Genomic DNA, 26034 nt, shown 5'->3' with positions numbered 1-26034 from the left:
TGACTTGTTATTACCCTTTCCACATATCCCTTTTCACTATTCACTTTCAGATGGTCAAGGTTCTTTGCCTGGTATGGCAACCTAAATATTTATTTCTGAGAAGGAAACATTTGTGGTTGTCCTACCTAGGTTTGAGAGAGTCTGCCTTTGGGTAAGCAGAGTGAAGCAGGAAGTGGTTAAAGATGCTCTTTGGGCTCAAAATCCTTGTGCCTAACAATATTTCCTGTTAACTGTCAGGGTCAATCACATAAACTACCTCCATGACCCCCTTTTTTGCATAAAGTATACAGTTCCCAAATATTCATAGTGCAACACAGCTATCATTTAGTGGAAATATTGTCTGTGCTGTTGTAGAAATGTCCCTCCCATGGGAACTAAACCTGTGGACAAGCAGAGTGCTGAGTAGGAGATCAAGAGGCAAACATTTTGAATATAGACCATTAAATGTAATATCAAGAGGTATCACCCACAGCTCCACTCTTGGGTTCCCAGATGTGGTGTTCTAGTTGTGGGTGAAAAGATGTGTTGCATGTTACAAGACATCACTCTACCCCAATATTTTCTCCCAACTGGGACTGTATCCAATTCTAACGATCTCTTCTAATATTTTTCAATTTTTCAATACAGCTACTTTTGGATGATGAGGTACATAAGGCCAGTGATCACCTCTGACTTCAAATAGGGTTTAGGATGGAGAACCTGATCATCACAGAAGGCTTCCCTCAAGAATTTACAGTTGAGCTGAGAGCTAAGGCATGGGAAAACATTTACTAGATGAAAGAAGGAAGGGGCAAGCGTGCTCCAAGCACACGGAAGAGAATATGTATAGAGCTTGTGGTGGGAGACAGGATGGAGAGAAACCTTACATGAATATTAGTAGAGTGAAGCATGGAAAGTGAGAGGAAGGCAAGTATGAAGTGAGGTAGAGACATAGGCCAAGGCCAGAAAATATAGAACCTTGTAGACCATGTTACCATATTAGGTATTTGGTACTTATCTTAAAAATAATAGGAAGACATAAAAATGTTTTAAATGTTTATGTGGAGGGGGACAGGAATGTGTACAGGAGGGAAAAATTTCAGACCTCATCAGATCTGTTATACCAAACTTTCACTCTAGTTGTGGCATGGAGAACACATTGGAAGGGTGCCAAACAAGATATAGAAAGAGTAGTTTAGAGGTCATAGCAATGGTATGAGAAAAAAAATGGTGGTAGACAGGTAGTAAAGAAGACTGGGAGGCATATAAAGAATTCGGGAGATTTTCAGACTGCAATGGAAGTCATAGAAATTGAATGCAATTATCCGAGGAGGAGTATGGAGTAAGGACCCAAGAAAGGCCAAATTTGAGTCTTGAGAAACTGAAACATTTGGTAGTGGAATGAAGAAGGATCTACCCGTAAAGGAGGCTGATTAGGAGACTGTAGAAAGGTAGGAGGAAACCAGGAGAGACTTGCCACAGAAGTCAAGGGAAGAAGGTGTCTAGGGCGACGAGTGTGGTTGACAGAAAAATATTAGTGAGAAGCAAAGTCAGATGAGCACTGAAAAATGGCCTTTGGCTTTTATGTCTGAGAGGCGTTGGTCATTTTTAGCGAGAGCTGCTCTGTTAGATGAATGTGGTTGGAAAAAATAGCAGGAAGTGAGAAGTAAGGACAAAGAAATAGTGACAAGCTCTTTAAGTAATTCTTTTGTGACAAGGAGGAGGGAGATTAATTGCTGAGGAGGAATGTGTGTTAGTGGTTGGTGCTGTTGTTTTAGTGGGAGTCTTAGTAGAAGTAATACTGGATAGTTTAAATGTACCTAAGTAATGGAAGGACAGAAGTCAAATAGGAGGCTAGACAGCTCCTTCACTGTGGTAAGAGGGAGGTGGGTGTAGCTGTAGGGATTTGGAGTTGGGCAGCAGGAAACTGACCTCTGATGGTCCCTAATTTCTCTAGAAAGCAGAAACTATCTACTGAGTGCAGACTAATGGGGAAAGGAGTGGACCCCAGAAAGGAGAAGTTTTTTGTTTTGATTCTTTGTTTAGTTTTATTTTCAGATTTTTATTGCACGTGTATTTCTGTAATAAAAATCTGGCCCTCCCAGGAGGGGCCCAAGGTGGCCTGGCATGATGGTGGGAAAGGAGGGGGAAGATCTTTGCTCTTGAATCTTCATTTCTCTCACTGACAGAGGGTACAGGACAGACAGACAAAAGGAGAGGGCCGTTCAGTTGCGCCCATGGAGCCCTGGAAGTGGTAGCTCTCACTTGCCGGTGTGGTTGGGGTGCAGGCCTTGGCAGGGCGAGCGGCAGCACTTGCCAAAGTTGTCGGAGATGCTGCAGGTGAGGCAGAGGGGGGGCTAAGGTACACAGACAAACGGGCATGTTGTTGCAGTGGTCTGTGAGATCCGTGTGCCAGTCACTGCTGGTGGCACACTGGGGCTGGCTAGTCACTGGGTCAGACTTGGCTGCAGGACTACAGGGGCAGTGATGGAGACAAAGGAGTGAGTGTGGATGACACGGTCCTGAGAAGGGGAGAAGTTTTTAAATCACTGTTAGGGAGAATGGAAGAGTGAGATGAGCATTAAAAGACAAAAAAAGAAGAGAGAAAGAAACACAGTAGGACTGTTGGACGGTGATTATGAATTTATAGTATCTGAATAGGCAGGTTGAGGGGTATCATGGAGGATTGAGAGCTAAATTTAAGTTTAGATGTAAATAGATATATTGCTAAAAAAGAATGGAGGGGGAAAAATGTCTCTCCTCTGTCTCCCTCACTTGGAAATTCATGTTCTTCATTGTACTGCAGTCTGTGAGAAGTCTTAAAATAAGTAAACTTGCTACATTTTGTTTAAGTCAGTTTTCCCAGGAGAGGTCTTCAGGATCTGGTTTCTGCTCACCAGTCTTGCCACTTACTAATCTCCCAGCATCGTCCTCCTTCCCATTCTTCTGAACTATTTGCATGTCTTTAAAATGCCCAACCCTCCTTTTCTCAAATCCTTTGCATGGGATGGTCCCTTAGCCTGGAACATCCTTTTCCCCATCTACGTTTCCTGTGACTGCATCCAGATAGAAATCACTTATGCCAGAAATCCTTCCTTGGGTTGCTCCAGCATTGTGTCAGATTTCTGTATTTCTCTGCTCTCTGATTCTGTGTGCAAAACATCTTAATCTCTTGTCCACTTGCTCTCTCTCCCATTGGACTTTAAGCAACTTGAGGCAAAGAAATGCTCTTTCTTCAGAGTGGTCTCACCAGCATCTAGGGTTGACACATAGCACATACTTCATGCATAGCTGGGGAATGAATGATGAATGCCTCTCCCTTTTACCTGGGTGGGGGAGAAGGGGACAGGGTGATTGCTAGAGATGCTGCCTCAGGTGGCTCTGGCCCTGGGTGAGTTACCTCATCAGCATGCTCTCTGTACTAATGCTGGGGCCTTTGATTTCCATATTTAATTTGTCATCGTTATTCTGCACACCATGAGACGTGCATGCACTCACCTATGCATCTATGCCTACACACAGATGTCTACACACACGCAATTTGCATTCCCTATTTTCTCGGCTTTTACTTCCATTTGCTTCATCTGCCCCAGATTCCTGTGGAAGCCTGGCTATTTTCACTCTCTTCTGTTCATCTTGATCTTTTCCCCTCCCCTTATAATATTTCTTATATTCACTCCTCTGGGCCTTTTGGCCTTTCATTTTGTCTTTTATTTCTCCTGCTTCTTTCCAGGTTGCTTAAAGCACCTCCCAACTGACTTTCACTAGGAATACAGAGGCTCACTTTGGCAGTGCAGATGTTATACAATGGCAATGTTCGGTGTTTTTTTTTTTTTTTCCTACAGGGACTAGATGCATACAGTGTTTCACTGCTGATTCTTTGTAATAGAACTGCACAGGCAAAATGTTAATCAATTATAGCAGCAGAACTAATTAAAAGGCATGCATTATACATCTTGTGGACACATTCTTCATTAGCATAAATTCTCAGCATTACACATTCATGTCAGAGGGAATTAAAAGGAGAAACTTAAAAATAAAAAGGCATGCATACAGAGACCCAAATGCTTTGGTTTTCCTAAGGCCTTTGCTGAGCATATGCCCTTGTGGATTCAGAAGTTCTTTTAATTTTTGTGTGTGATTCTAAAAGAAAAATTCTGTGTCCCATTTTTATATACTCAAAAAATCCAATTAGCCTTAGATGATAAAGTTAATCCCACTTATCCCCCATACCCAAAAAACCTTAAATAATATCCAGTGAACAAATTTCTGGAAATAAACTCTTTATTTAGTTTTACCATTACATTTTCTAATGGGCATTTGATTATAAATAGCTCAATAACCAGTCTCTTGTATTAGCAAGGCTGTTGTTTTCAACCTAGTTCTTATTCCAGAGCCCAGCTTAGTCAGTGGCAAGACAGGTCAAGTGTCACAGGGAAAAGGCAGTTCATAAATCCCTTAGATTCCCACCCAGCTATTTGACTTTTTCCTAAGAAGGGTATGTGATTCAGGATTTTTTGTGACAGTTTATGCTTAAAGATACTGGGCCATGCATCGTCTGTGCTGACAGAATTCCCTTGTGCAGTTGTAACCTCCTAACTAGCTCTGCAGATACCTCGAGATGGAAGCCGATTTGATAGACAGTAGAAGTAAGGGTAAAGAGATGACCAGGCATCCTTTAGTCCCTGGGCTGGGTAGCGTCTTGATTGGATTGATTCTACTTTTAACCATGAGTATTCACATCACTCCTTAATTTTTTGCCTCCTTCCGAAACAGAATCGAAGGGCTTGAAATGACTAGTTGCCTACACTACTATAAGAACTTTCCAACTCATCTCCCTACTTCCGCTCTTGGCCCAGAGTCTATACTCCACAAGACAATCTCAGCAAACTTTGGAAAATGTAAATCAGATCACACTGCGTTCCTGCTCAAAGCTCTCCAGTGCTTACCACTACACAGGAGAAAATTCAAAATCTGCTGAACAGCCTGTCACACTCTACTTGGTTTGGCCCCTTCTTTGATTTCCTTTCTTACCACTGTCTTCTTTCTTTACTCCAGTCATACTGCCGGCATTCTTGATGTTCTTTGAACATGTCAAGCTCACTTCCTTCCCAGGACATTTGCACATGGTTTTCCTTTTTTCTGAAAATCTCTTACCCTGGATGAATGCATGGTTTGCTCACTCAGTTCCTCTAGGTGTCTGTTCACATTTCTTCTCAGAGGGGGCTTCTCTGACCACCTTATCTAGAATACTGGGAGACACAGCTACCTAACATTATACTGTGTATTTATTTGTATATTTTCTATCTCCTCTGTCAAATTACAAGCTCCTTGTGATTTAAGGATTTGTCATTTGTCTATTTGACTCAGTGTTTTTTTTATAGCCAAGTCTATAAGAGTAACTGGTGCATTGAAGGCATTTATGTGTTTATTGAATACATGAATGATTGAATCTTCTTGACTGCAATTGAATGAATACTGGTGTTTGTATTTTACCAGTTATCAGACTAGAAAAGATCTACTAGACATATACCTCTTCAGTGCAAGGACTTGAGAGGAAAATACACAGGATATTAAAAAATAATGCAAAGCTGGGCTTGGTGGCTCAGTCTGTAATCCCGCACCTTGGGAGGCTGAGGTGAGTGGATTGCCTGAGGCCGCGGGTTCGAGACCTGCCTGGGCAACTTGGCGAGACCTCATCTCTACAATAAATAAAAAATTAGCTGAGCGTGGTAGCATGTGCCCGTAGTTCCAGCTACTGGGAAGGCTGAGGCGGAAGGATCGCTGGAGCCCAGCAGGTCGAGGCTGCGGTGGCCGGGAGCAGCCATTGCACTCCAGTCTGGGTGACAGAGTGAGACTCCAACTCAAAAAAAAAAAAGAAAAAAAAGAAAATGCAAAGGGTGCAGTATCATTGTAAGGCAATCATTTAGGATGAAGTAGGGTTGATGTGTGCCTCACATAAAGATATAGAGTGACAATCTTTATTTCAGATGCTTTCATCAAAATCTAAAGTAGTTCATGAAGTTTTAGGGAGAAGAGTCCTCTTATACCTTACTGGTCAAATTGCAAACTGATACTTCTCAGGAGGTTGATTTATCACTAATTACCAAAAGTCTAAAAAAATTACATTACTTTTGACCCAGCAATTCCACTTCCAATGATTTAAGAAAATAATTATAAAAAAGAGCTAATATTTAGCTCCAAAGGTATCCAGTACACAGTAATTTCTAATAAGAAAAAAATCAGAAGCAACCAAAAAAACCAACAATTGAACCTTTGAATCCTTTGATAGGATACATTAAATATAATAAAACAATGGAATTCTGTGCAATCATTTAAGATGAAAAAAGATTCACATTAAAAATACTAAGTAAAAATAAGTTTGTGAAACAATAAGCACCCACTTAAAAGACATGTATTAAAAAATAGTTTATGGTTATGTTGATTTAACCATCTAAGAATTAGCAATGGCTTTCTCCTTATGTTGAAGTTATTGAAATTTTAGTTTTCTGTTTTTTAAATCTGTCTTTTTCTAGTGATTCTATAGTAAACATAGAAATATAGTAAATATATTGTTGTGTATTTAAAAATACATACCAATAAACTCCATAAAAAGGGAACAATTTATTAAAGAGTTTCATGCAGATAAACTCCTACTCCTTGTCTGTGAATATCATTTGTCATGATGTGCACTGTCTTTTTAGGTTACACAGCCATTCATGCAGCATACACTTACTGAGCACCTACTATATGCAGAGCTCTGTGTTTGGCTATCTTTTCACCACAGGCATATAGACCTCACACAGCCCTTTGCCACCATTATAAGCATTTCCCCAAGACAGAAGAAGTACTCTATTACATATTACCTTATCTCCTTCTTCTTGAAGGCATTTCTAAAACAGAGAGTGTCTGTATTAGCCTACTCTAAGGAAAATTTTTGCCCAAGAGAGCTTTTCCTTGGTAACAAAATTGAGCTTTTGACCTAAAATGTTTTGTCTGAGGTCATCTCTTCACTGTGTCTTTGGGCTATATGCCTGGCCCAGCTTTCCCATGACAGAGCTGATATTTGATGCTTGTTTTCCACCTTACAAAGCTGGCAAGGGCTGAGATAAAAGGCAATCTGCTGAGTGACTTCCAGACAGAACAGAGGCCAAAGAACAGACTGTGACTTGTTGCCTCCTTTTTCAGGTGTCTTGTTTAGTGCAGAATCCCCAGTGCCTGGTGTATTCGCTCATACAGAGTAGGCACTCAATAAATGTTTGAGTGAATGATTTACAAGGAGACTGGATGTCAGCTCACTTGTTTCTAATCTCACTGAAAGCAAGCAAGAGTGGGTGCCTTTCTCTAGATTTCTCCATACACCAACCCTGGGACCTGTGAGAACAGAAGGAACTTGGAAAGGTACTGTGTGTGTAAGAATTCTGACAAACGAAAGCATGTGATGGCAAAATGACTGACACGAGAGGGAGCATAAATAATCCATGCTGCAGCATAGAGATTGCAGAAGCACACAAGGACAAGCGGCCTTGTCTCTGCTTAACATGCAGGTATTTAATTGGAAACCTAAATAATATATTAAGCTTTGTGTGTTGGAATGACTCTATGCCATTCTGCTTATCTGTCCCTGAGTGAGATGAATTTCCAGTGGTCATGCTTGGATGGCTTTATTAAACACTGGCAAGCAACCGTTGTTCATGATCTTTCCTCGTAGTTAGGAGGGATTTTCCATTCTCCTGGGGAGGTGGTTGTGATGCTTAAACCAGAGTTGTCACACCATGTCCACATCATTAACCTCCAGGACAAGAGAGCAGCCTCTGTCTTCCTCCGTTTCCAATTAATGACAACTTCTGGCCTTACTCAATGTCCAATATTCCTTAACTAAGCAAACATGTGCCCTTGTTTTGCTTACCTGAAGATTTATCTTCTTTCTATAGGAAGTTGAAGTTCTACAGAACGAACATAGGTGATTTCATCCAAAAAGGCAGATGCGGTTTTCTCTACCTATGGATGGCACAATCTAGTTTTATCTTCTCTTTTACTTCAATTCCAGGAAAATCCATCTGCATCAAGAAAAACATGTCAGATGAAAAGCAGAACCTTCTGTTGTATTGGGGTTATAGAACCAATTTTCCAAGCTAGCTAATAAAATAGGGACTTTATTAACATGACGGTGGAAGATTTTTGAAGGTGATGAGGAGTGAAAGCCCTTTTCCCTGTGTTGTCTATATAATCACGAGATGGTAATCTTCAGGGGGAAGAAAAATGACCCTTTGCCCTTTAAGACAGTCAATAGGCTTTCGCAAGCAGGCAGCTGAAGACTGCACTGTATTATCATTTAATTTTTAATTAATACCAAATTACAATTACATTTCCAGAGCATTCCTTCTTAGGTCCACATTAGCAGTAAGAGAGTTCACCTGGATGAATGTTATTGCAAAGAGCACCAGGGGAATGAATAAGAGATCCATGACTGCTCTCAGTGGACAGCACAACAAAGAAACGAATCTCAACTACCAGCAAAGGGAGCTCTGGATGCTGAATGGTGCGTGCACAGCACCGATAATCAGGCCTCTTTGTGAAATGATTGTAGGGTTTTGTTCTGCTTAGGAAGGTTTCAGAGTTGAGGGGCAGCATGGCAGAGTGAAAAGAGGTCAGTTGTTGGAATTAGACAGCTAGAAAAAGAATGGATTTTAGAATTAGACAGCTCTGGGTGAAAATCCCATAACACGGGAAAGATAGTGCCATCCTCTAGGACTGTGGGGAAGATTAATGAGCCTGCTTTTTAATAAAGTGCCAGATACGTAGGTGCCCCAACTGGTAGATATTACTGCCTCTCGTTTGGGTCTGTACATTTCAGAGAGGTCAGTAAAGACTGGCCTGAGTAAGAGTACATTTTGTTAAAGAAAATGAACTTTTAATGATATAACTCATGTCATGATTGCTATAGAGGACTTTCTCAGAACTCTTTTCTGAGGTTCTGGATGAGACAGTAGTCAGGTTATATCTACTTTGGCTACAGAATTCACTTTGTTGGCACCTCACAAGAGGCTTGGAATGTTTAATGGAGAAGAATAGGAAAAAGAGAAGGAGAAGGAGGAATAAAAAAGGGGGAGAAGGAGAAGAAGAAAGATCAGGGGGAGCTGTGGTACGGTAGTGAAACATTTTAAATTTCTATTTTAAAACCTAGCATATTATCTTGAAAATACCAAAAGGTATATTCTACTATAATAATGACTGTGATTTCCTTTGAAAGATGGGAACATAAAAGATATTTTTCCTGACTTCTCTTTATTTTCCAAATTTTCTGCATTGAGCAAGCATTTACTACTTTTTTTTGCTACTACTTTTATAATAAGGAAAAATAAAATAAAATGGCACCCTTTTTAATTATTTCAGTTTGTATTTTTATGGTCCTTTGAAAGAGTATGTTTGAGAAGCTTAGCTGACTAATGTACACAAATAGGAAATGAAGGGTTTAGAAATTCAATTCCAGCCTCAGGAATCACCACAGACAAGGTAGGCCAGGAGCTTAACTCCTTTCATGTTTAGAAAAGGCAAAGGACAGCATCTTTCATATAAGGGAGTCTTGCTCAGTAAACACAAATCTAATCTCTGAAAAAGTAAGGTTGTTTTATATGAGACTCAAACTCTTTTTTCCTGAGCTTTGCCCAATTTCTGGAATTTTTTCTTCTAGTGTGTGGGACAAAGTCTTTGTGAATGAGTTTCTAACACAGCGTTTTGGTTCTCCTGGAACCTGAGGGAGCAGGAGGAAATGTGACGAATGCCGTCTTATCACACTGAGCCTAACACCCTGGCTCTGTACTATCTGCAAAACCAGTAGGAACAGCTACAGGCAACTTGTGTGCATCTTGAACAACTTTTAATTTAGGCTGTTATCTTCTTCAAACAGACAGTTTGGGTTTCTACATTTCAATCACCGGAACTCGTCAGGACAAGCAAAGTCTCGGTAAACCAGTAAAAACGCTGGGTGCTTATTTAGACGTGAAACTTTGATTAATGTTTTCACACCAAAATAACCACAGAGAACAGGCAAATAGCCTATCCCTTGGTTCTCAAGGATGAGCCCATCTACATACTTCAAATGGTACAACTACCCAGGATTGTGAGTAAATTTCAGATCACGAGAGGAATACTGTTCTATCTTTTTTCTTGTTTCACAATTGTTTTAAGTGTGTGTGTGGAACATTCAAAAGAGAATTTGATATGTTCTAGAGGAGTATCAGAGGAGGGATGGGTCTTCCAGAAAGAAGTAAGTTAACTAATGGTATTGAGTAAGAGAAGAGGAAATTGAGGTGGTTAAGATTTTTAAAGAAACGTATTACAAAGCTCTGGGAATGTGTTGTGAGAAATCAGAAGGACTTAGTAATGTTGAATGAAAAGTCATGTGCAACTGCAGAAAATTTGTGACAAGATCAGGGTCTTGAAGAGTCAAGGAGTAATAAAGTAAGTAAGATAAAGAGGAATATTTTCTAGTTGAAGCTTTTTTCTATTCCATCTTCCTTGTTTATATTGACCTCCCTAACTTGCCTTCCTAATATTATACACCAGCTTTCATACTCATAGTAAATAAAGATGATGTAGCACTCTGAACAATGTACAGACACCAACGGCCATGAACTGAATCATGTCCCCCTCAAATTTGTACATTCAAGCTCTAATCCCCAACATTATTGTACTTGGAAATAGAACTTCTAGAAGGTCATAAGGGTAGGTCCTAATCCAATACAATTGGTGGCTCTATAACAAAAGAATGATCTTCCTCTCTCTCAAATCAAGCTCAGTTATTTTCATCTCATTTCTTAAGGTTTTCTCCCTGACAGAAGTAATATCTCCTGGCCATTTCCCATCACTTGCGACAGTACTTTCCATGGGGGAAATAGGCTTTGATAATCCTATTTCTTCACACCCATCTATCTGTCTTAATATAATTCCATAGTCAGCTTTAAATGCAGACCCCTCAGAATGAGCTTTTCTTGATTTCTTTCAATTCCAAGTCTTGAACAACTTCATTTTATTGTTTCCTAAGTTTATATAATAAAGAACTGAGCTATACCAATAAATGTAGGAGAAAGTTAGGTTTCTATTATATGATTAATAATGCAATAGTATTAATGAAAGATTGAAAAGATGAAGAGAGGCATAAATGCTATTTTAGAACATTCAAGAGCCAAATACAATTTTTTATGAAAGTATTTTATTTTTGTGTCTCAACAGATGAAATTCATAACCTTGTTTTCTGATGAGACAATTCAAACATACAAATCAATTACAGCAATGTGCTTATCAGCTCCCCCTCCCACCCCTATATTTTAAAGCAACTGACAGTTTTGAAGGACACCAAGACAATAGGGCTTAGCTAAACAATATGGCAATTAAAAATGGCCCTCTAAGAAAATAATTACAATAGTTGTTAAAAAGAATTTGTCCTTTGAGCAAAACAGACGAATGAAAAGAATCATCGTGAAAGAAGGAGATTATAACTTCCTTTCCAATAAAAGGGAAAAAGGAATGTATGTTAAAATAATGATACAGAAAGCCGGGAGTCAGACTGAAAACAACAGAAAGCCCCAGGCAATACATTTCGCCAATAAAATGCATCCCCTTGAAGATATTCATTCAAACTCAAATAACTGTTCCCCCAGCCCCAGCACCTGGAAGTGAATCATTTCTGTTCTCTTTTCTTAAAATTAATTTCATAATTTTTCCAATTCAGCATCTCTCAAAGAAAGAAGAGGGTTTGCTACGAATTTTGTTGAAGTTAGTGATATTAAAGATAAACCAAGCCACTTGATGGCCAGTGCTATCTTAGATTCTAGCTGTAAAAGGAATAGTCATATCCCAGCAGACCTGGGGATCCCAGGAAAATGGGGTTCACACTTACTGACTTCTTCTAGTCACTCTAAATCCTGCGATATTCGTGTACTAGGTCCCCAGCTCTACATACTGTTCCCTCATGCTTTTCGGTAAGCCTCACAGCACCCTTGTGAGGTAGGTAGTGTTAATGGTCATTTTGAGAGATGGGGATGCAGAGATGTTAAGTAGTTTGCCCATAAATAAACATGAATCCAGTAAAAGAGCCCCAAGGACTCTGACTCCAGATTTTAATTTTTTTAGTACTTAACTATTCTGACTCCCTGAGAGTGGATCATTAAAGCAGATAAGTCCTTGATGCCAGACTCGTGTCTGGCCAGGTGGACACTAAGGCCTATCTCTAAACCACATGATTTGAATGATAGAATGAGAAACAGGTTGTGACCAACATGGAAGCCAAAGGACTGAATGTGAGAAACACAGGATAAAAGTTAGATCCACAATTTGATAACGACTTTAGTGATGTGTTAAGTTACTATAATAGATACTCAGTTGATGCTGCATAATTGACTTAATAAATAGGTGAATGAATGAAAGGAGATTGTGCTTGGATACGTAGAAAATTAAACTTTCTATAAAGTAAATTTTCTATATATTTAAAAACAAAAGTTGGAAAAACCTGATTTTCAATGTCTAGTCAAGGATGTGAGGGAAAGAATTAAGTAGATTCCAGAATTTTCTGTGGGCATGTATTCGAGCTAATATTGGCATTATTTAAAAGGTTATAAGTACACAGACCTTTAAAATAATTTTTGATATAGAACTTGTTTACTAATCGGTTTGGAACCCAAACATGAAGATCGGCATTAGAGGCAGTGTGACACCATTCAATGTCCTTTACAATTAAATTCTCTCGTGTGTGCTCATTTGCTCATTACCACTTTTTTTGAAAAGCTTGTGCTCTCCAGTTCTTTTCAGATGCTATTTTGGCAATATATCGAACTACCTAAACAGTGAACTACGCTTCTTTAAACTCCCCAGTGAGAGTACATTTTTCAGTTAATTTCAGTTTCTGGGAGCCCATTCTTTTCACTCCAGAGGACTCAGGGCAGAAAACAGCTGCCCTGTATTGAAACCAGCCCTCACTAATACCAGCAACTTTCTTACAGCAGTGCCAAGAGGGCTCTTGAGACCACTGAGGTACAGGCCACTGGATTCTCCAGGTGTTGCTAAAATAGAAGAGCTTATATAAGTCAAGGTAGTGGAGCTGACTTGGTAATCTCTTTGCATTACAGATTTGTTCTGTGCTCAGTGAATTAATTCCCTATAGGATGTTTGAATTGATACACTGTGAAGCTTAAAGAAACTCTGGATGCCATGATATGGATTTGCGTGTGTGTTTTGAGAAGTGCTTGTTTAACTTTCACGAGAGCCCTACATATATATAATGGATGTAACCTATTAGGCTTTCCTACACCTAGTGAATCGCCTATGGCTAAAGGAATAGACTAGATATAGTGAATTGCCTCTGTGGTGTGATACAGCATACTTGATCTCTTATGTTTAGAAATAATGTGACTAGTGACTCTGGAGTTAGAAAAAGACTCACATAAATGCTATCTCTGCCTTAGGGGGAGATCTGGCAAACAGATTTATCTCCCAATGTGACAACGGAACTTCTAAATTTATTCACTATAGGTGTAACTTTTGCAATCACATATAAGAATTAGGTCTTCCAATCAGAGGTAACCTGTCTGGTAACATGTTTTTGTGTTTGTGTGTGGCAATTTTTCTTGGATTTTCACCTCTCAGATCCTTACTCCCTGGTGATTACGTTTTCTTTATCAGCAGCCAAGCAGAATAATAAGAACCCTTAGATTAGCTACATATTTTCCATCTGCTTTTTCTTTTTCCTTATCTTTACCCCAGATGGTTCTTAATAATATATATGTATTCATGTGTATGTGTGCATGTGAATGTGTGTTTCTGGCATTAAAATATACATACTATTTAGAGAGATTTATTGATATGTCCTGATTTTCCCAGTTCAGAGTATTAGGTCATGAAGCAATACCTGCATAGCTATAACAAGGAATTTCTTTCCCAATCCAAATTTTTTGATAGAGGGTCATAATTTTTACATTTAGTTATTTATAAGAGTGATGAAAGGCACCAGTGTGACAAGCCCTAGTGTTTTTAGACTTTCTACCAATCAGTGGCAGAAATAGTAGGTAAATTTTCCCTCAGGTTTCTCAGTTTTCTCCTTAATTTGGCTTTAATCCACATTAATCTTCATGTCCTGCATTTTAGTTCTGATAATGAGGTAATTAAGAAAAGAATATAGTGTTGCACAATAAGTTTATCTGCCTTAAAGGGAGTAGGTAGGAACTCTTAATTTTTATTTTGGTGATATCAAACAACTCAGAAACATTAATGGCCAGCTAGCTGGAGCAGTATGCTCATAACTGAGAAGAATGAGAGAAAGAAGAAATAAAGCAAAAACAGAAACACAAAATTATGGTGAGCTTGGAAAGTGGAATGCTACCAGAAAAAGTCCTTATTAGTGAAAAGCCAGAAGTCAAGCTGCTGAGTTAAAAATATATTTAGCTTTCATTTAAGAATATGACTTCATTATATTGCCTTCTTCCCATTGTTTAAGAACAAGTCCTGAAGCCTTAGGACCATCTTATCTCTGATCAGTGAGTTTATTGAACAAGCGAACTTATGGTATCAGCTGGCAGAGATGTATACCCAACACATTTGAAAATATTTTTAAGGGAAATGGCTCTTTGTTTTAGTCATACTATTTTAATGGTATAACATGAAAGTCCACTGTTAGAGGTATAACTCATACCTAAGCAGCTCTGGCATTTTCAGAAAATCTTCAAGAAGAAATTCTCTCTCTGTAAATTAGAGAAAGCTTTTCATTTTGCAATTAAATAAGAGCAAAGAGGCATTTTCTGAATTTCTTGCTAGCGGCTTCAGAATTTGTGTGTTTGTTGCTGTCTGGAGGTGAAACCCAGGCTTTCTTGTTATCTAACAACATGACTTCCAGGTACCATTACTCTCAGTATTCTGCTTTCTCCTCTAGCTCTTCCCTCCATCTTCCAGATGCCTCTGGGAGACATCTAAGAAGATACAGGGGGTAAAGATGCTACCGTCGTTGATGACAGTTACCTGAGCACATGGCCCTAGAGTCCAATTCCCTCAAGTACCAAGGTAAAGAGAACATCTTCACTCTCAGCCCAAAGACTGCACTAGAAGTTTTTAACTTTTCAATTCATTTCCTCTTTAACACTAGACAACCTTCTCTTTCCCTTGTTGTGATTTGCTTGAAGACTAAATATTTTTCTTTTTCTAATTTCTTGTGCCTTTTTTTTTTTTTTTTTACCTTACATGATACCTTGGATCATTAAAAGTTGACTGAGTGAAGGCTGACTGAGCAAGAAAAACTAGATGATGTTGCTTGGCTTGCTGAACCCTTCAATTCTTACTCAAATATATTTCATGGCTAAAATCATGCCCATTACTTGTTTATACAACCAAGCCAAATGAATCTGAGATAATTTTGCAGGCGATAAAGGATTTATCTTCACCAAAGTAGAATATCTTTATAGTGTGATTGATTACATGCATACATGCATACAGCAGGTCAAACTATGACCCCTTTGTAAATTTGCACGTGAAGAACCTGACAGCCTGGCCTCTGATTCCTCTCTGAGCAGTCTCCACTTACCCCAGCACTCGAGTCAGCTGCTTCATCTCTGACAGTTTTGTAGATTATTTGATCAATATATTACTAAAGTGACCTAAACAACCTGATATTCCTTATGAGACTCATATAACCTGTTTTTTCCTCAATAAGAACATATTTTCTGATGTGACTCCAATTGCCTTTTATTACATTTTGTTTCTTAATCATACTTCAATGGATTTAACTGAGATGTCATATGCTTAAGCCCTTTTCATAAGCAAAGAAAACACAATTTCCTAACTTATTTTACATAGTAAAATATTTTATATAGTAAAATAAACTAACTTATTTTTACATATTAAAAAAAACAACATGCCCACAATTAACTAATAATAATAGTCGATGAGACACAAACTGAAATCAAGATACTTTTGTCAATAGCATTAATTTTTTTTTTAAAACAAAACAAGCTATCAGGCATTTTAAAGAAACATTTTGTTAGGTGTTGGTTAGTAACTTCCAATCATGGGGTATTCCCAAAATAGGATTTTGATTAAAAAACATTAAAGGAAAACACAGACATACATTCTATTTCTTTTTCCCCCCTCCTGCTCAAGCTTATCAACTTTTAAAACACTTACATTTTAAACACTTCAGAAAAAATCAATTCACCCTCCCCCACATATTTATATATGTATATATAAACAATAACTTTTTAATTAATTATGATTGGGGCATTCCATATCATGAAAAAAATGTGAAGACACTGTCTTGTGCATTAAGCAACTCAGGTGTGTATGGTACTCCTGATTTTATAACCTGGGAGGAAAAGAGCATATTTTCTTCCAAATAGCCTCTATTCAAAGTTTCTCCATGACTCAATTCCAATCTCTTGCTATCACACAGATATGTATATGCATCGATATGTTGCTGGACACACATTGTTGTAAAGAATGAAATTTTTTTTGCAAGTCTGAATTAATCTCCTGCTTAATCATTATTTAATTATATTGTATTATAGGTTTTATTGACTATATTGCAGTGCAGATTAAAGACAGTTAAGCAACTAAGAATTGGAGGTGTGCAAAAAAAATGAAGAAAGTTAACATGGCAGCCATGTTTCTGGTTTTATTCACCTTTCAGAGCAGGCACAGAATTTTTGACCCATTTTCCGTATGGACAGTTACCTTTTAAATATTTTTGGTATTAATATAGCTAACCAATTTAGTAGAACATACATTTGCATTTTTGTTATCTTCTAATGGCGATTTTGCATACTAAAGGTAAAGCCTGCCTTAAAATGTGAAGCGCTCTCTTGATTATGCCAGCTCTTTTCTCTTTCTGCTAAGGCTATAAATAAAGCTTTCTATTTAAGGCTGCCATTATATCAACCCACCTGCTTCTGGAAGAGAGAGAGAAAAATCAGAATCACTCAACCTGCAGATTCTTGTCAACTTGTGATTATGTGAATGGTAAGTCTTAAATTTTAAAGTGTTATGTGAGATAGGCTGGAGGATTTTTTTTTTAAAAAGCAATTTCTAGTTTAACAATTACCCAAGAATTTCTGAGTACCAATGAAAGAAGACTTAGCACTGATTCATGAGACAGTGCAGCAGCTGGGAGGTGACAGTGGTGAGTAGGTAACACAGGAGAATGAAGGGTCATTTCAACTGTGGCATCAGGGCAGGAGGCAGGAATGTGGGGGTACCAATGCTTTTCTCTCTCCGAGTGTGTGTATGCTGTCTGAGGGGAATTAGGTCCTGTTCTTCACCTCCTTCCTATTCAGGATATTCTCCAGGGACAAGTGGGGCAGAGGAGGGAGAAGAGGTATTAAAGAATTTGGTATAACGAAGAGGGATAGCCTGGGGCACATGCAATCGTGTCCTGATCAAGTTCTCTTATTGGAAAGAGGACCATTAGCCCAGTCCTGTTTTAGGAAAAAAAAAAAAAAAAGCCTTTTATAAATATCTTAATCAGTCTTTTGTTGTGGTTGTTGCAAACATTTTATCATAGGTCATCTGTTAAAAAACTCATATAAGAGAAAGTTTCCAGCCCCTACCATTTGTTGAGAAAACATGCAGCTACATTTACTGTTCCTATAACAGACAAATCACCTTCAGATTTCAAAACCTGTCATCAATTGTTGATTTAAAGCATAGTTTACTTGGCTAAACCTTGCAAGCCTAGATGTATGGCCCCTGGACTGAGTAGGTAAACCGAGCTAACAATTGTGGCAATCAGCTAGCATTTCATGTTGTAGACCTATATTGTAAAGCTGTTTTTTCCTAGTAGCCATACAGTTGCTGGAGTGTGAGTGGGATGGCTTTTTTGGGAATGGCTTTTGAATGGGTAAGGGGATGTCACTGAGAGATTCATGTTAAGTGTTTGCCAAAGTACCAGGAAACACCCTCTATTGCCTAACCAAAATATAAAATTCAAAAATCAATGCCAAATACTATTTTATTCCTCAAGGCTTTCTGCACACAAAGGGAGAATAACTTCAAAATTCCTCAATCAGAAAATATCAAGGATTTTAACAAAAATAAGTTGAATGGAGCTCCCAAAGTCAACAGTGAAAAGTCAATGGAAATAACAGGCATAGGATGTATTAGTCTGACAGGGATATTAATTCTAGTAATAAAGATGACAGATCTTTACCTAAGTACTAAGTAGAATTCATAGATTTGGCTTCAAATGTTTTGTTACTAAGTTTATATGCCACAAAATCTATTTTGAATAGCTCATGTGAGCTATAGGTGACCAGGTCATAGAGAAGAGGAATAAAAAAAAAATCAATGAAACTTTAAAATGAGCATAACCTGATTTTTCTTCAGTTAGGAGATAACTACAAAAATTAGCAATAAAGAAAACAGGATTAAGATGGATCCAAGTCTCTCCCTCCAACCTTCTTTATATTCTTAATATATCTTTGTCAGGTCTTAGCCTTCTAAGCTGAAAATGATGTACTTTTTCCCTTTCCTAGAAAGCCTCAAGACACAGTCTGTTTTGTTGAACAGTTTCTGAGTGCAGCCCCTGAAGTTAAAACAAATGTCTTGACACAGAGATGAAGGGAGACCCTGGAAGTATATGTTAATTTACATGGGGCTCTACTCCATCTTATTTCTCCAAGATCACATCCTCGATTTGTACTTCTAATATAAAAATACATTTGTTCCTACTTGAGTAACGGAAAGTGACAGAAGCCAATCTTCAACGCAGGTAAAATTTCAATAATCCTTGTCTAAAGTCACACAGAAGATTGTAGCTTCTGGACTTCTGTGGGAACTGAGGAGCACAGAATATTTGACAGAACAATGAAAAAAGAATCTACCCCAAACACTGTAGAACAAATCCTATCCTGTACTATTGTAAAGTTGTTGGTGATAAGTAAAATTTGTTGGATAGTTGAGCAAAACCAGAGTTCTAACAAATGTCCTTGGGAGCTATGAAGTATGAGTCTTTGCAATTTCTGGCTTACGTTTTCAAACTTTTAAAATATTAGAAAAGCACATAATTATAAATGCAATGACTTATAAGGTAGAAAAGTGGCTTAAAAAGTGGGTATTATGAGAATTTGGAAAAGCAGAAATCCTTTACCAGGAACACATTAGGCCACATTGTTTGGGTGAGTTTTCATATTCTAGGAATATGTATTTCATACATTGAGAGCAATGTATCCATTATCTTAGACCATTAAGCTCTAGTCAGGGGCTTTTTTCTTTAGAGATTTAATGGCTAAAGAGAATAAATACTTCTCTGAAAATGCTTAATATATATATATATATATACAGAATACTGGACAATTCAGAATGAAAAGCTAAGCCAAACAAAGGACAATTTAAAATAATCCCTTTGGGAAGAAAATGTCTCTAAGATGTCATACCTAAGGGGACAAGTTGGCCCATGTGCTGGTTGGTCTGAGCTGTTATTCTCTGCTATGGTCTAGTTTGATCTAACAAAGAAGTAATCAGAAGACATAAAGGAAAATTCACACAAGTGAATCCCTTTGTGAAACTGTATATTAAAGCACCAGGGTTATAGTCAATGGAATGCCAGAGTGCTGCAGATATTAAAAGGAACACAAGTTCTGCTCCAATAGTGAGAATGTAAAAAATTAAATGCCCCTTCAATTACCAATAAATCCATTATTATAATGGATGTTTCAAGCAGAAGATAACTTAATATCCTGAAAATATTTGGTCAATATGCTTTTATGATCTAAACACTGATGCAGCTGAGACATTTTTTTGTCATCTATTGGAGTTCAAAAAGTAATTTCATCCTTGTTAGAAACATTGTGTTTAGGAATACTTCAGAAGACTACTACTCTAGTCCAGTGTTGACCAATATGGGTCCAAGAGAACTTTAGCTTTTGAAGACAAAAAAAAGTGGTTTACATCATGAAAAGAAACGGATTCTACTCAACTATGTTAAAAAATCCCCAAGGTAAACAATATTAAACAGGATTCTTGTTTATAAGACTTTTCAAAAGATTTATTAGGTTCATAGAGATTTTCAGTCTCTAAGAGGTGCTTGTAGAATATAGTATTTCTTCCAATTTATTAGTCAACGGGACTCTTTCAGAAGAATTCTTAGTAATGTCTTAAATAAATATTGTTTCATGAATCAGAATATGGAAACCCCTAAGAGAGTCCAATCTCACTTCTTTCAATGGAATAATAACTAAATCTTTAAACTAAATGTTTCCATGGGTTAACTTTAATTTCATTTCACTCAGTTGTTTTTAGCCAACATTTGTTTTGACAGAAAATAGAATCACAACGCCCAATTAATTGCTCCATGTTTCTCTCTTTTGATAATTAGTTAAAAAGTGCCTCAAACAATGTTGCAAAATCAAGATGAAGTTGTTTCTAATAACTTTTGGAAAACTTTCTCTTCAGTTTCACTTTGTTTTTAAATTTGAAAGACCCCATTCCATTTGCACCCAAGTTGGATTTGTGACAGAGTTTACAGCAGAGCTTGATTTGCAATATTTGATATAAATAAGATAATTGCCACAAATGGGAAATGAATTTCTAAAAAATCTGCAATAACCCAGGAAAGTCACTTGAACTGGCAATTCTTCAATCTCTCTATCTTATTTCCTACCCTTTATTAGGGGAGAAATGGGTTAAACTGTGTTGCAATCTAATTGACAAAAGAATTTCTGAGTCTGTCACTTTGTTACTGGGGTCAATTTAATTTTATTAAAGTCCCTGAAAATATTTTCAGGTCCTTCTCAAAATGTGAAAAGTGTAGAAACTTTCTATCTGTTCTATGCTGATTAAATTATATGACATTTCATGAACACAGTCTATATTCGATGCTTTCTCAGATCACATAAATACATGCTTTGAAAGTCATTCACTCAACATTTAGCCAAATGAAACTATGCCTCCTTTAAACCAGATCACTGGTGATAATGACATAATGCCATTTAAAAACAAACAAGAATGTCTAAGTTTGAATAACAATCATCAATACAAATTGAATTGGGCAAATATCCTTGGTTTAGAGAGTAAAATAAAGTCAGCACAATTTAACACATATATAGGGCTATAACCATGCTTTTTCCTCAGTGGAGAAAAAAAATCAGTGTTTTTTGAATAAACCTTTTTTTCCACTTCTTTAAAAACGGACAATCTCTCTCAAAAGGCAGATTCCTCTAGTGTACACAAGATAATTTTCAAAATAAAAAGCAAAATGTACTTGGTAAGAAAACAGGAAGAAACCCTGAAGTTACCTATTCAAGATGATACTGTGTACACAGTATTTGAATAGAGTACATCGGAGTGGCAGTACCTAGATGTTCCATTTGACTAGCAGCAATCTAGCCTGTGGGCCATGATCACATTTTAAATAGATCCTTAGTTGCATTAACATCATGTTATGCACGGATCACCCTGGTTTGTGTTGGCATCTGAGAAGAGCTCCTTTTTGAGAGCTTTTGAATATCTGCAATCTTGATCTTGGATACTGGTGAATACTACCCTATGATTCTTCTTCCCTTTTCTATTAACCCAGTACCAGTGGCTGATGAAAGTAAAATCAATGAGAGGCTAAATGGACCTTTTTCATTATGAACACCTACCTTACATTTTACAGGTACATTCAGTGGCACGCCACCTTCTGGAGAAACCAAGGGCTTTGTTACAGTAAACTGGTCCAGTGTGATATCACAAGTATAAAAAATATTCCATTCTGTATCAAAACTAGGCACATGCCTTTATTTATAGTAACAGAAGTTAACAGAGTTGAGCAGTTTTGCCTTGGGTTCTGTTTCCTGGCATCCTACATCAGACAAACACATATCTCAATGTATTTCCTCCCATAACTCCAGGGATCTAACTCAGGGTCGTCTGCAGGTAAAGGAAGGTGAAATCACACTTGGATCTATAGTGGTGAGTAACTAAAAGCACAACCTCTCATTCATATTGCTTTAAAACATGTACAGCATATATGTTTCAAAAAAAAGAAGAAAAGTAAAGAATATATTGATCTCTTTGTGGTGCTGAACCAACGATATGGTATGATGCAAGGCTTTAACAAATAATAATCATAGATACAAATTTTTCTGTAGTGTATGTTTTAGACAAATATGTCTTTTTAATATGTAAATCCTACACTGTAGGTTGTTCTTTTTTATTTTTTATTTTGTTTTTGCAGTGGTAGAAAATGCTGAATAATTGTCCATGAGCATGAGCCAGAGGTTCAGGTTCATAACTGAGATCCCCAGAATGCCAATATTTGCAATGCAAACAATTAGTATCCCACTGTGTGAAGGGCTCTGACACGGTGCCTGTCTGCCTCTAGATGGAGAGTCTCCATAAGAAGTCCTCTTGCTTCCACGGACCCTGCTTTGACGCAGGGCAGCGGCACGAAGCTGCCTCTTAACCTATAGCAATTTACCGTGCCAGACTGTCGTACTGATTACCAACAATGACAAAGGGACAGGAGTGTGAAGGGTGGACCCTCAAATCATTTTCATGTTGAACCTCCTGGGTCCAGCCACCTCCCCTTCCACAACAGCACCATTGTTTTTTCGGGGCACATACTCAAGGTCAATGCTGTTTTTGTGCTTTCCTTTCCCTCGGCTCCACACAAAAAGGAGAAGAAAACAAAATAAAACCACTCCCAGGAATGTGAAACAGCCCATGGCTGTAGACACCAGTATTGTTTTAAGGTCCAGGGAAAACGTATTGGCGTTGGTGCCATTGGAAATGGTGTCATTGGAGTCGGTCATGTACATAGGGGTCCTGTTCGCATAAAGAAAGCGGTCTGAAGTGAATCCTTTCACAGTTAGGGTGGCTGTAAAGGTGTCGTTCCCAGCAGCATTGCTCGCGATGCACACATACATCCCGCTGTCTTGATCCTGGGCAAAGCGGATTTCCAAGGTGCCATCACCCAACACGGTGGCTCTTCCGTTGGACTTGGCGGTGATGAAACGCCTTCGGGGAGTCACCCAGGAAATCACAGGCTGCGGGTCTCCATCGGCATTGCATTCTAGCTGGACCGTCTGCCCTTCATCCACGAGCAGATGCTGCAACTTCTTTTCACGGATTTTGGGTTTTTTGCAGGTAAAGTAAAAAGAGAGGGCAGTGCTATGGAAATCCTTGAATGACCTCTCTCGGATGGTGTCTGGGCCAGCACACATGGGCTGCTGGCCACCAAACTGCAGGGTGGGCTGTCGCTGTAAGATCCAGAGGAGACGGCAGTCGCAGGCCAGTGGGTTGTTATTAATGCTCAGGACCTCCAGTGCCCTCGGGGAGGAGAAGACATTCTCTTCCAAAGTTTCCAGCAGGTTCTGAGACACATTGAGCACACGTAGGAAGCGGAGCCCTTGGAAGGAGTGAGGCTCAATGGTGCGGAGCTGGGCCCCCACTATATGAAGCTCCTGAAGGCGGATCAGGTCAGAGAACATGCCTACTTCAATAGTGCTGATGGGATTGTAGGAGAGATTGAGGTGGGTCAGGTAAACCAGGTGTTTAAAGGCAAGGAAGGGGACCATGGACAAGTTGGTATTGGTGATGGAAAGGGATGTGAGGTTGAGACCATAGAGGCTATTGGCAGGCATCATGTCCAGCAAAGGCCAATAGTCAATCTCTAGGTGTTTCAGGTGGAACAATCTTTTAAAGGCATACACGGGCATATTGTTAATATTGAGATGCTTCAGATGCAGGCTGATGAGGCTGCGGAGGTGGGAGAGGGCTTCTGTTGGTACTGCTGTTAAGTTGCATTTCTCCAGGGTGAGCTGCTCTAAGCTAAGTAGCCCGCTGAAGGCCCTGTGTGATATATAAACCAAATCGTTGTCCCCTACTTCTAGAGACTTGAGGTTATGGAGATCTTGGAACATGTAGTCCAGTAAAATGACGATCTTATTCTCACTAATGTCAAGCTTGGTGAGATTGGACAGCCCTGTGAATACCCCCAAAGGGACCAACTTCAGGCGATTGCCTTTCAGGCGGAGGGATCGCAGGTTAAAGAGATTGTTGAATGCGCCTGGCTCCACATTGGCAATGATGTTGTCACTCAAATCTATCTCCTCCAGCAGAGGATATGATATGAATTCTTCAGGGTTGACGCTTTTCAGTCTGTTTTTACTGAGGTCCAAGATTTTGGTCTCGATGGGAATGCCCTCTGGGATGGCGATCAACCGCCTCCTGTGGCAGCTGACAGATTTGTTCTGGGCAGAGCACTCACAGCGAGCAGGGCAGCCAATGGTGGATCCCATGAAGATTAACACCACAGCCAGACCCAGGAATGGCTGCCAGCATGATATGGCCGTGTGAAGCATGACTCCACTTCTTAGTCTACACCTTGGTCACGGACCTGCACAGGAGGGGCAGAAGAAAGGAGGGAGAGAAGTTGAGTTAGGACATAGATAGGTGAATGAGGCATAAAGAATCGGTAGTTATAATGGAAAGGATGCTGGATTTGAAGTCAATCAGATCTGGGCTTCAAACCTAAGGGTTGACCTTATTAGCAACATGATCTTAGTCTAGTTATTTCACCTCTCTGCACTTAAGTTTTCTTGGGTATAAAATGGGGATAATAATAGTAATAGCTTCTCAGAGTTATCAGTGAACATTTTAGTGTTTGACAGCTATAAAGAGATAAAGACAGTGTCTGACAGACTGCAAGTTAAAACAGCATAAATTTCACACTCAATAGGCTCTATTTTGAATTCAAATGAGAGAAGCAGAGGTCAATGACTAAGCTAAAACCAGTTCAGTCTAAAGCAGTGTCTTTATTTCTAATGTTCAGGATATCATCCTCTATTCAAGATGAAGCTAATAGCAGTTTCATTCAATACAAGGCCCTTAGATTCAACATACAAAACAAAGTTACATTCAATGCAAGGTGTTGGGATGTTCTTCTTCACATAAATATTTTCTATTTTTTAAAAACCTTTCAATTATAAGATACACCTCTTTCAGAATTCAGTGAAATTTGATTTGTGAAGTGACTTTTTTATTTGAGGCAAACAAAAAAATCCTTAAAATAGCCCTGTATTATTTTTGTGTTTCTTGCAAGGATGAGGCAGAATCAAGGTACCATGATGACTATGATAAAAGTGCTTCTTTTATGATTTTGGGTTAAATACCGAGAAAAGGGAAGAGTCATAATTTTAAGAAAAAAATCTTTTAATAATAAATGAACTATTACTCTTACATATTCAAACTTAAACCCAGTGCACCTGTTAAAGTGAAATTAAATAGATGTCAAATGAAATTGGAAATGATTATGTTTTAAATGTGGATAGTTAAGTAGACATTGAATTTACTGCTCAACTGAATAACAAGAGAAGTGTTGTTAAGCTTTGCTTTCCAACTAGACGTTCCCAGGGGTACACTTTATCCACAAACACCATATTTTACTAAAGGCTAAGCAATTTGATACTATATTTTTAGGAAAAAAATGTATTTGATAAACTTCAACATTCACTTATGAATTATAAAATAATAATTAGTAAGATAATAATTCTTTAATTTACAGTGTTTATGTATATCTTTATGTCTACGTCTATACTTATGTCTATATTTAGAGAAATCTATGAATAAAAAGTAACAAGTAGGATCAAACTTAATGTTGAATCTCTAGAAAAGTTCCCCCAAAATGTAGAAACAAGGTACAGGCCTAATTAGAGAGGAATATAAGCTATACTGTACTGTAAAAATTATTCCAGTCACAGTAATTCTGAAAAATATTAAATTCTTTTTTGTTTTGTTTTTTTGAGTTGGAGTCTCACTCTGTCGCCCAGCCTCGACCTGCTGGGTTCTGGTGATCCTTCCGTCTCAGTCTTCCAAATAGCCGGAATTACAGGCATGCGCTACCACGCCTGGCTGATTTTTTAATTTATTGTAGAGATGAGGTCTTGCTGCCCAGGTGGGTCTCGAACCCGCGGGCTCAGGCAATCCACTCACCTCAGCCTCCCAAAGGCACGGGATTACAGGCTGAGCCACCGAGCCCGGCTGAATATTAAATTCTTTAGAGTAAACGTAACAAGAAATAGATAAAATGAATATGGC

The 26034-nt window shown here is 38.4% G+C and overlaps 1 protein-coding gene across 1 annotated transcript; it reads right to left on the bottom strand.

The window, feature by feature from the left end:
• Window positions 1-21707: 21707 nt before the first annotated feature.
• On the bottom strand, window positions 21708-24331 carry LOC103265626 (leucine-rich repeat and immunoglobulin-like domain-containing nogo receptor-interacting protein 2). The gene has a single exon (XM_008063280.1). It carries the CDS (start codon window positions 24297-24299, stop codon window positions 22479-22481), a length of 1821 nt encoding a protein of 606 aa, XP_008061471.1. The 5' UTR covers window positions 24300-24331; the 3' UTR covers window positions 21708-22478.
• Window positions 24332-26034: the final 1703 nt, after the last annotated feature.

This window comes from Carlito syrichta, unplaced genomic scaffold (assembly GCF_000164805.1).
Source record: "Carlito syrichta isolate Samal-C Ts95f unplaced genomic scaffold, Tarsius_syrichta-2.0.1 Scaffold306710, whole genome shotgun sequence".
Lineage (NCBI taxonomy): Eukaryota > Metazoa > Chordata > Mammalia > Primates > Tarsiidae > Carlito > Carlito syrichta.
Note: the sequence above shows the minus strand (reverse complement) of the source record. Positions and strands in the feature narration are given on the sequence as shown.